The 12001-nt window shown below is 35.0% G+C and overlaps 3 protein-coding genes and 1 pseudogene across 10 annotated transcripts in view; 2 read left to right on the top strand and 2 right to left on the bottom strand.

The window, feature by feature from the left end:
* LOC108975907 (kinesin-associated protein 3) overlaps positions 1-457 on the bottom strand; it is a 41168-nt gene extending 40711 nt beyond the window's left edge. For all 4 annotated transcript variants that reach the window (XR_001993905.1, XM_018944721.1, XM_018944720.1 and 1 more), the window contains exon 1: positions 8-457. Coding sequence is in view for 3 of the 4 variants with exons in the window: in XM_018944721.1 (XP_018800266.1) it covers positions 8-333 (326 nt within the window). In the remaining variant the exon portion in view is untranslated. The remainder of the gene's footprint in view (positions 1-7) is intronic.
* Positions 458-2108: 1651 nt separating this feature from the next.
* LOC108975799 (uncharacterized protein C17G8.02) lies at positions 2109-4509 on the bottom strand. The gene is made up of 5 exons (XM_018944526.1): positions 3687-4509; positions 3346-3528; positions 3142-3268; positions 2651-2793; positions 2109-2591 (listed from the first exon to the last, which is right to left on the bottom strand). The coding sequence occupies exons 1-5, from the start codon at positions 3885-3887 to the stop codon at positions 2211-2213; spliced, it is 1035 nt and encodes a 344-aa protein (XP_018800071.1). The 5' UTR covers positions 3888-4509; the 3' UTR covers positions 2109-2210.
* Positions 4510-7796: 3287 nt separating this feature from the next.
* Positions 7797-8963, top strand: LOC108975771 (annotated as a pseudogene).
* Positions 8964-10173: 1210 nt separating this feature from the next.
* Positions 10174-11975, top strand: LOC108975804 (inosine-uridine preferring nucleoside hydrolase-like; the record flags this gene model as incomplete). Of its 5 annotated transcripts, none has more annotated exon segments than XM_018944538.1 (6): positions 10174-10255; positions 10702-10940; positions 11010-11180; positions 11241-11367; positions 11456-11598; positions 11665-11975. In XM_018944538.1, coding segments are annotated over 5 exon segments (974 nt in total), but the record flags the coding sequence as incomplete, so codon positions are not given.
* Between the last annotated feature and the right edge of the window lie 26 nt (positions 11976-12001).

A 12001-nucleotide genomic window follows, 5' to 3' on the forward strand; every position in this document is an offset into this window, starting at 1 on the left:
CACTCACTTTTTTATAAACTTTGCATCGTCGCTTGTTTGCATTTTTTCGCCAGTTGTTGCTGTTGTTGCTGTAAAACAATGCGATTTTCTATATGTTGCAGACGACGCTACTGGGATGCGTTGTTGTCGATAATTTTTTACAATTGGTTGTTGCAATTGTTGTAAATACACGTTTTGTTGCAACTGCAATATTTGTTGTTGCTGTTGCTGTAGCTGTTGTTGTAATTGTAAATCGCCGGCAATTGCATTAATTATATAATAAATATAATGAATAACAAATAGAATGAGTGTTAGGCCCGCGACTATTTGAAAGAGCAGCAGCACAAATGGCATACGCGACGCAGCGACGCAGACGACCGTTTGCCGATGTCGATGCCGATTGTCGATTGTCGATTGCCAATACCGACTACGTCCAAACGCTTGCTCCTCTCGATTCGTTCTGACTACTGCTGTCAGGCTAGCTAACTGCCGAACTGCTGTGCCTCTGCTCCGGAGCTGGGCCGCAACCGCCACTGATGGCTCACCCAGCTATTAGTATGTGTATGTATGTTTGTTTGCAGCTGACTGTTGGTTTGGTTGCGTTTGTTGTTGCTGTTTATGATGATGATAATGATGTTGAACGTAGTTTCGTATTTTGTGATATACTTGTTGCACAGTGGGGCAATATTCGAAATATTTAAAAAAAAATTAATACAATTTGTGTTATTCCCGGTTTTACAAGGCTTTAATCTTAAATGTTTATGAATTCACGAGAGCGAATCTATATAAAATATAAATCCTAATTTTGTATATTTTACAAATAACTAAAGTTGCGCATATAAATATGTTTTGCTAGAAGCCTCTATTATTTAGTGCCCATATATAATACAATAATGTGATCCAGAATATTTTTTTTGAAATTACGGGGCACACGTAGGTTGAAATTCAGAAAAATTCATAGGTTATACTTAGAAAATATCTACTAAAATCTTTTTTATCTTTACTAAAAAAATTTTTTTGAGCGTACACCATTGTACGGACAGTAATTTCAAGTCTGAATTTTGTGTTAGCCTTTATATAGGAAGAAGGTCGAAATCTTTGCACCGCTGGAGAACTTTTCTTAAATAATATTTTGTTTTTCTTCAAAAATTTAAAATAAATAATTGACAAAGAAAATTTACTTTTTATTAATTCCAAAAATCGCCTTTTTATCTTTCCTGTTATACGTTGAATGATCGTACTATCAAGATATTTCAAAATATAAATTAATATAAAAAAACCTAAATTTGGATATTAATTTAAATTTTGCATATACAAAAATTATTATATAATAATAAACCAATAAAATTCAGCTTCAAAATGCATAAAATTGTATTCACTCCAACATACGGCTTATTCCTACTAAAACACATTTAAATTATTTATATAATAATTATAATATAAATTTCTACAGTGCGAACCCACTGTACACTGATATGCTCAGCGTCACAATTACGAATATCTGCCCTCTCGCTTACGAGTAGCTACAGTTTCTATTGTTATTGGCGTTGCTATTTCGTTGTTTTGTTGTTTCATCGTTTTTGTTGGTAATTACCAGCGTGTATGGTTGCAGGGGGCGGAGAAGGTGGTGGGTTAACCTATGTTCGGGGTGTGCTTTGTGTACGCGCATTCGCATTCGTTGTGCTTTGGTGGTTTTTGTTTTATCTCGGTGTACTGTTTTTGTTTAATTTCCTCTCAGTGTGACATTCATCAAGTTTGATTTGTTCACTTTTTATCACTTTGTGTGCTTTGCAGAAGTCAAATGTGTTTTTGACAAAACTTTGTGGACTGTTTGGTATGAAAGCAGTCATTGCCAACATGAATTGATTAGTTGGAAAAATAGCTGCAAAACAGTTATACAAAATTTGGTTTAAATTATTTTTTCAGAATTTCTAAAATTATATAAGTATACCTTACATAGTTGAAGACATGATTTTTTTCTGAGTTTGACTTACTTGGGATCGACTGTCTTGGGTATTTTATAACTAATTTTAACATCCGTTCAATTACAACTCAAAAGGACTCAAAAAGAATTCTTCGTTTACAACACATATACACTAAATGAATTATTACCATAAGCTATAATTAAATTAATGCATATTTATGTATATTTATTACAGAGATGCCTTTGATTGCTTACACGTTTAGAAACACAACTTTTTCTCATAGCGTTGATTTAACATTCAGAAATCTTACAATACTTCATTCCCATTGCTATGCTCGACTACGAACTCATCGTACAAACCCACTGCCCATCGGGCAATTTTTTTGAACGCGTCTGCATCCAACAATTCAATAACGTCTACATTTTTGGGAAACTTGTCCACCTCTTGCAAGTGATCCAAAATCATTTGGCCACGTGTGTGCCCCATTAAATCCACAGTCGCATGCCAACTACTTTTCTTCCGCACGAGAACGCTTTCAAAGAGAAAAGCGGCCACAATCAGAGCATCACACGGTATCCAGCTTTTGAAATTCGACGGCAGCCATTGAGCGCGCTCCACCTTGTTCATAATGTCGATGGCGGAGCAAGTGTTAGCGGCCAGTGCGCCGAGCTCGTCCAAACGCCAATTCTACCATTTATGCGAGAAAATATTGTAGTAAGCATTAATTAATGCTATGGCATACTTACAATGCATATAAAAAATCGATCTTCCATACAGGGTTCCCAGGGCAGTATGGTGATGGGACACTTGGATCTGGCGAGTACGGCATGTGCTGCCTCGGGATCTGCATAGAAATTGAATTCGGCACAGCGAGTGCAGTTGCCAACACCTGTTAGTGCGAAGTGGAGATTTGAGTGTGTTTTAAATATTTTTTTGGTGAGTGGAATATTTTACTTATCATAAATTAATTTTTTTAATTTTTACAAATGCTCACAACTCTATAAAATTAAGAATTTTCCAAAAAAATATTTTGCTTTTATTCATGGGTTATCTGGTAACATTTCCTATTTTTATTTCTAAGCATTTGAACTCTGCAGTAAACCAAACAAAAACCGTTAAGCAGATTGTGACTAGTACACAAACAAATGAACAAATATTCAGTTTTATATAAAAGCATGTGTATGTATGCCTATTTAGGCTATTTATATTCATATTATAATTATTTGTGTATACTCACCTTGATGATTGCCGCCCATTAGATAAAAGTCCTTGACTGCATTCGCGAACCCATCACCGAACATGGAGTAGCAAAGCGCAATATTCGTTAATGGCCCCACGCCAATCACTGTTACTTTTTTCGGATGCTAAATAATACAATAAATATAAAGAAAATGTGACTAAAGTAACACAGCTAATGAAAATGCATACGAAATGTTTGTACCTCAGTGCAAATTCTATTTATAGCTATCACTGCGTGCTCTTTTTGCACCACCTCGTCCAATTTGTAGTCTATCTCTAGGGGCAATATGTCGCCGAAACCGTCGCGGCCATGAAAATACTTGTTATCATCGAGCGGTACGGTGGGTGGTATAAGCGACTCCGCAGCGCCATAATAAATGGGTATCTAGAGTTGGTGAGTTTACAAAATTAATCACACAATTTATTTACTGCTTTGCAAGTAAAATGCAATTTTGGCACAAAAATACTTTGAATTTTAAATTTCACAACAAATGTCAAGCGTTGGCGGTCTACTACGTGATCCAAATTGGCGCCAAATATTACCTCAGTCCTGTTGTAGGCCTTCAATATGCGGTACATGTTGCGCGTCGCACTACGCAGATCGGTATTGCCACAGCCACATATAGTCACCGCCAATAGCGTGACGTGTTGCTCGGCGGCTGCCTTGAGCAGCAGCATCAAAGCCCAGGCATCATCGCTGCCGCCATCGCAATCCAAAATAACGAAACGATTTTGTGCCGACATGAGCGTTGAGTTTTTATGATTTTATCACAGTTAATCTAACTTCTAACTATTCAAAAAAAATTATAGTTTCATGCGTTTTCAGCAAGTTATCTTCGCACAGCTTATCGCGCACAACTTGCTTATACTTCTGTGCGCTATTATTATCGCTTAGTTGCCATAAATCAGCATGTACCTTCTAACACAAATTGCTTCTTTTCTTATTTCGAATACAATTGAAATTCTTTTATTCGCGCGTTATTCATCGCGGCCACACAATTGCTTTGTAAATATATTTCTACTATATGTACTTGTAAAGAAATTTGCGCATCTTTTGACCGTTTCTTGGCAGCTGCTCACTAGCCACTCTTCCAGCGTACTAAATTCCAATAATAAAACACAAAACTGTTAAGCAGCGTGAGCAATTGAAGTTTATATTATGCATTTACTAGTTAATTGGACTGTGTACTTCTATATTTTCAGCTCTCTTGTGGCAATTTATCAACTAACAGCGATCACATATGAACGAACACTAGTTATTGCACTATAAATTTAACAATCGAACTTTGTTTATCTATATTTGTTAGTAGTAAGGTATGAAATTTTAAGGTGTCTGTATGTGTACGACCGCCTCAGCGTATTAGCAGTCCTCACGCACCTGCACACAAATGCTTAGTGAATTTGCCAGAAAGCCGGCAAAACACTACACAACTCTGACTCTCTTTCTCTCTTTCTCAGCGATTTTCAGTGCTCTCAGCACTTTGCCTGCACTCTTAATTGCTCTTACAATTCATAGATACGGAAGTATTTGTTTGACGCTATAATCAGGTATAACGATTTACTTTGTTTTGTGAAAGGATTGTCTGTAAGAATATTAACGGTGACCTTTGTTTTCTACAAAAATATTGGCAACATTAAAATGTGCGTAACCAAGCATACGTTGTGGGCTAAAAGCCATTTTAGTTTTGTGCAAAAACAAAAAAAAATTGTGAAGCGTTTTTATTTTCCATGAAATTGCGTTCTTTTGGTCCCCTACATACTTTTCTTTTAAGAAATTCTTAACAAAATTCTTTTAAGTAGTTCAAAATAATCACTAACATATCTTAATAATATAAATTTGGAAGACGTTTAATTACCTTTTGTTAATTGCTAAGTATGTTGTGTCTTTGCTTAAGAGTTTTCAGACATTTCGCTAACATAAGTTTACGGGTTTCAAAAAATTTTCTTTTTATTATCTTATAAAATTCTAAAATGCCTCCAGAATATTGTCCTAAATTTTCAAGTAAATCCGAGTAATAGCTTCGGAGATTCAGCCTTGAGAACTTGTGCGCTTGAGGCTAGCTAGGCTTAGTGCGCCGTTTTTCTCGAAACAGTGTTTTTGAAATCGGCTGGCAAAATTTCTCGAGAAATTAAAATCCAAAAATCTAGTTCTAGTTAAGGTTTTAAATCAAACACGTATTTTTTCACTATTGATCTTGTAAGGAGTTATTTTGGCTATGCGGGCGCATATTTTTTCCTAGGGGTCACCGGAAATGGCGTCTTTCAGTATTTCTTTGTTAATAGTGCTTGCTTTTAGCAATGAAACATTTTGTTAAAATCTTAAATTTTTTAAATAAGAAAAAAAATTTTGAAAAAAGGTTTTTTTTTTACCCGTGAACACCCATGTAACCGCTTAAGTGGCGCTTAGTCAATTTTGACACCTTATGGATGAAAGTTGAGAGTTAAGTAATAGAAAATTTTAATAATAGTTGAAATCTAATTTTAAAGCGTAAATAGAAAACATGGAACGACGCAGACAATATAATTTTAATTTTAGTATGAAATTTTATTGAAGTAAATTTCTCGTATAAACGGCTACATGCAATATTATTTTATATCACTTTTTGCGAAGTCAGTCAAAATTAAGAGAAAACGTTAACTTCAATTCCACCGAATTTAGAATAGCCCTCACTAATAAAAAAAGCTTTTATACAAAAAATTTATTTCGTTTGGTCGGTTTGTTTGTATATATGTACATACCTGTTATAGTTGTCCGATTTGAACAATTTGTTTTTCCATACAAAACTTTATTTATTACTATAGTGGTCTGATATGGGTGGTTCCAACAGTTTCTTGAAGAGAGAGTGCAACGTGTGCAAAATTTCGGATCGATATCTCAAAGACTGAAGGACTGGTAGGCTTGTGTGTCGATGGACAGACAGATGGGTGCACAGACGGATATGGTTAAATATGTCAGCACTTCACGCTGATCACGTATATGTACTATATACTATATGCATACATGTATATACATATGTTCTCCGAATTTTCTTTCTGGGTGATACAAACTTCGTAGCAACTTAATATACTCTGTTCAAGTTATAAATATTATTTAACAAGTAACGCAGCATCTTCCAACAGGGATAATTATCGTAAATATAAGAAAAAATAAGTTAAAATGTTATTAGAAATACGAAAAGGCATTTTCGACTACACAACAACAATTGGTTTCCACTAGCTCATTTCCCTTGAGCGAATAATAAGAAATTATTATTTTGCTTGCGGAGAGCAAATCAGTTGGCACTCGACAGTAAAGTATTATTACATTTTGTGTGTACGTATGTAAATATGTATATGTATATTGTGATTTGCTTTGATTCACCCACTACTTTGTAAAAAAAAAAATGATGAAAAGCGCCAATGGTTAAACAGTCTTAAAAGGTATGCCGGCAGTTCGTTCGTTTGGCATTTAAGGGAATAGTTCCGTCATTTGAACCCCAAAAAAGAGTTACGTGTATTTCTATATTTGGATAATATTTTGGCAATAATCTTAATAATATAAATGGAAAGTAAGTAAAATCGGGAAACACGAGCACATAAAGTTTGTGTTGAGTTTTTCATGAAACAGAAAGTTATGGCATTATTTCGTTGTGAAGACTCTTCTTGTAAATTGTTATAAAATATTGGTTCTCCAAACGTTCAGAATATATATTTTTTATTGCTTGCAAATATTATCAATAACAATTCAAGTTCAAATGTAAATAGAACTTGAGTGGACAAATTGAGACAACCCTTACCTTTCTTATTTTTCTTTGAAAGAGAAATTCTATTTAAATACACGTGTCACACTTTTTAATTTATTAACCAAAATAAATTATAATGCATATCTACTTTAATCGCTCAAAACCTTCAAATTCAATTATTACACACTGATAAGATTACAGCTTGTCATATCGTATTTCTTCCTTAAATTAGTTTGAGAAGAGATGCTATGTTGTATATTGCATTGGGTATTTGGTTACAACAACATGTCCAAAAATGTACCCTGAACGTGGTATATTCAGTTTGCCACGAATTTTGTAACACCCAGAAGGAACCATCGGAGACTCTATTAAGTATATATATATATACATAAACGATCAGTATGTGGAGCTGTGTCGATTCTTCAAGAAGTTGCTCATTTGTCGGAACTGCCGATATCGGACCACTACAACACACATATGTATAGCTGACATACAAACTGAACGATCGAATTCAAGTTTTTGTATGGAAAACTTTCACATTTGACAATGTATGTATCTTCACAAAAGTTGGCACATGTTACTTTCTAAGAAAATAATGTAATATAGGATAAACTTATTCAGATCGGCTTACTATAGAATATCGCTGCCATATAAACTGAATGATCGGAATCAAATGCTTGCACGGGAAACTTCCTGTTCTGTTTCAGATTCCGAACGATCGGAATCAAGTGCTTCTATGAAAAATTTTCGCATTTGACGTGGTATCTTCAGGAAAAATATCTAAAAAAAAAAAAACTATTTCTAGCTTCGGTGCAGCCGAAGTTAACGTTTTTTCCCGTTTTTTTTTAGCTCCGTAATCAATTTTTATTAGATTTATTAAATCGATATAGCAAACAATGAAGGTATATATAAACAATGAACAACAGAAAAGATGTCAGTAAGATTATTTCGGAATTAAGGACATATCATCATTATAAAATAACTGTAAATACTCACAGTTAACCGTATATGAAGGTTGCAGTACACAAATCGTTGGGAGAACCCTGGAAACTATCATGAAAATGACGGGTTCGGTGAAGTGCAGCATGAAACATAGATCAATTTGGATCTGGTGCGTCCCAAGCATGCTGTGAATGCGATGTATGATATCGTTTGCAAGCTGTTTTTCGATCTAGATTGAAGTGCTTGTAAGTTTATTTGAATAATAGCAAATCGCTTCTTTGTAGCACCCGAGAAAGGTTGACTTCTTGTTGATGGGTCCACTTACCAACATTGCGATGTGTATCAATATGTATGGTCCAGAGTTCTTAGATAAAGTTGGTAAAATTCATATTATGGGTGACAATCACAAAGGTATGTAAAGCATATAACAAATTTTATGTTAATAATTACGAATATTACTGACCAGATTTTTTCACTGTAAAATAATATATTTTTACATACATGTATATAGGCAGAGGCAACACAACCAAAAGTACCGAATTCAATTTCAAGTTGGATCCAAAGGCTGCATATATTATTTTAGCTCATGTAGATAGTTCACTAACAATAATTTCTTGGAAAACTTGTTCCGTCGCAGCCTACCTTTTTGCCACATTTGACGGTGAAACAAAGACGACACTATCACGCAACCGTTGAACTGACTGGCACTCACACACGTGGCCAAATGGTTCTCGATCACTTAAAATAGGAAAAGGAAAATGTGATAATAATTACGGGAGTGGTTGGTGACCAATATAAAAATATTATTGCATGGACCGCTGGGCTGAGTGGCATAGATATAGCGTCGGAGTCACCTAGAGTTTCACAGTATAAATTTGGCATACAAGAACTTGTTTTGGTTGTGTCTTACTTCAAAAACTTTAAAACAAATATATATATAGTTTATACTTTATTCTCGTCAAGTAAGCTTTAGTTTAATGGTTTGGAAATAGTTGCAAAATCTGAAAGGATCTAGTTACTTAAGAGGTCAATTGAAAACACCGGCCTGCCATATAGGATTAAATCACGTATTACCTGTTTTCAAATCTCAACAGTGATCACCGAAATTAAAGGCAATTTTAAAGCAAAGGACAAATCGTACTACAACAAGTATTGAAGGGCTAAGTTCAGGTGTAACTGAACATTTTATATTTTTGCATTTTACACGAATCAAAGGCAGATACCTCAAAATGTCAAACGTTAAGCTATTTTCTATATATACACATACTCTATATAACTCAAACACTGACCAACAAATTCGGCATAAGATTTGTTAGAAAAACGAAACTCAGTATATGTAGTGCATAAATGGGAGTTGGGGTACACATACTAAAAAATGTTTACTGAGTTTTATTATTTACATACTATTAGATATTGATTTATTGCGCTTTAAGTAATTTTTTTTGTGGGCGTGCTGTGGTGCGTTTACGCCCACTCGTAATTTTTCGTTTTTCAAGGAACCTGCTGAACCTGCTTAGTTTCATCAAAATATCTCAATTTTTACTCACGTTACGGCTTGCACGCACGGACGGACAGACAGGCAGAGAGTTACCCGGATTTCAACTTGTCTCGTCATCCTGTTCCTTTATATATAATATATGTATCCCTATATCTATATCGCTTAGTTTTAGGTGCTACGTACAACCGTTAGGTGAACAAAACTATTATACTTTGTAGCAACAGGTTGCAAAAGTATAAAAATTTGCTTTATTTGGTCGGTTTTTATGGCAGTTATGTGTGATATTTGTTCGAGCTGAACAATTTGTTTTCCCATAGGAAAACTTGTTTACGATCATTCAGTTTTTATGGAAACTATATGCTATACGGTGGTTCCGTCAAATTAGCAGCTTCTTGAGGAGAAAAGGACGTCAGCAAAATTTCAGATCGATATATCGTATATGCCGACAGATAGACGGTCATGGCTTAATCGAGTCACGACATCACACTGATTACTTATATATACTTTATAGGATCTCCGACTTATCCTTCTGAGTGTTAATATACACTGTTCAGGGTATAAATAATATTTAGCAACTTACGCAGCATTTTCCAGCAGGGATAAATAGACTAATTCTTATAAATACATAGGTACATTAGATATGAACCACAATTGGTCTCCATAAGCACAATTTCTAGCCCATGATCATTGCTCTCTTGAGTGAATAATAAGAAATTATTGTTTTGCCTGCGGAGAGCAAATCAGCAGGCGCTCGTCAGTGCAATATTATTACTTTGTGTGTGTACGTATGTAAATATTTTATATTGTGATTTGCTTTTATGCACCCACTGCTCTGCGATAAAGAATAATGAGAAGCGCCAATGTACACAGTCTTCAAAGATATGCCGGTAGTTCGTGTTCGGCATTGAAGGGGATAGTTTCGGCTCTAAAGCGTTGTGAATCACAAATAAGTGAGTTGCGTGCATTTCTTTATTTGGATCTTATTTTGGCAATAATCTTATTAATATAAACGGAAAGTAAGCAAAACCGGGAAACAAATTTGTGGCTATACAAATTGGCTATGTGCATACAGCTTTTAATTTACTAAACAAAATCTTGAAAAATCATCTTTGAATCGTTCAAAACCTTCACATACAATTATTGCTCACCGTTAAGATTATAGCTTGCTATATCGGTTTACCCATAACATTAGATTTAGAAGAGATGATATATTGTACATTGCATTGGGTATTTTATGACCGCAATATATATGTGTATGTATGTAATTATTTGTTTTAGCTTTCGTAATCAGTTTTTATTAGATTTATTAAATCGACATGGGGAATCATGAGATAAGGAATTTCCCATAAAACCTGAATTTACAGGCTTACTTAAAAAAACAATGCTATATCTTCAGCAGAAACCATTACCAAAATGAGCCGTTACGTAGTGTTCGATTGTGATGTCGGCAACGATGATGCATGGGGTCTGATGATGCTAATCAGAGCTGAAGAAGCTTTTAAAAGACGTGTCGATCTAGCGGATTCCCCAGAAAAGTTTGAAATCATTGGCGTTACATGCGTGCAGGGAAACACCAATCTCGACCAAGTGGTAATAAACACACTCAGAGTGCTCAAAGCAGCCAATAGAAACGATGTAACTATGATTACTCTGGAATTAATTAGACATCATAACTCTAGAATAACAGTATATAAATACTCACAGTTGCCCGTATATAAAGGTTGCAGTACACCAATCATACAAACGCATTGGGAGAACCCGGAAAATTTTCATGGAAAGGATGGGTTCGGTGAAGTGCAGCATGAGACGTCAGTCAATTTGGATCTGGTGCGGCCGGAGCATGCGGTGAATGCGATGTATGATATAGTTTGTAAGGTATTTCTCGATCAACTTTGATGATTGTAAGAATACTTGAATAATTATTTTTCATTGTAGCACCCGAAAAAGGTTGACTTCTTGTTGGTGGGTCCACTTACCAACTTTGCGATGTGTATCAATATGTATGGTTCAGAGTTCTTAAATAAAGTTGGTAAAATTTATATTATGGGCGGCAATCATAGAGGTATGTATAGAATATAACAAATTTAAAGACAATAATTACTAATTGTTGACCAGATCTGTAAAGCTAATACATTTTTATATATGTATAGCCAAAGGCAACATAACTAAAAGCGCCGAGTTCAATTTCATGATGGATCCAGAGGCTGCACATATTGTTTTAACTCATGTAGATAGTCCACTAACAATACTTCCTTGGGAAACCTGCATTGATGGCGAGTTTGATATATCACTTGTATGTACATACAATATTTATCATGAAAATATACACACTTCTATGTATAAAAATTGATCCATTTAGGACTGGCGTTTGAACGTCCTCGGTACGATTCAGAGTCCTTTCATCGAATTGCTGAACCTTGTGGAACGTGCTATTTTTATACCCAAAGGTATCGAACGTTGGCTGGTTTGTGATGCTGTAGTCGTCGCAGCCTACCTTTTTCCACATTTGACGGTGAAACAAAGTCGACACTATCACGCAACCGTTGAACTGACTGGCACTCACACACGAGGCCAAATGGTTATCGATCACTTAAAACAGCAAAAGGATAATGTGAATATTATTATGGAAGTAGATGGTGACCAATATAAAAATATTATTGCATGGACCGCTGGGCTGAGTGGCATAGATATAGCGT

This window comes from Bactrocera latifrons, unplaced genomic scaffold, assembly GCF_001853355.1.
Source record: "Bactrocera latifrons isolate USDA-ARS-PBARC rearing strain unplaced genomic scaffold, ASM185335v1 scaffold_7, whole genome shotgun sequence".
NCBI lineage: Eukaryota > Metazoa > Arthropoda > Insecta > Diptera > Tephritidae > Bactrocera > Bactrocera latifrons.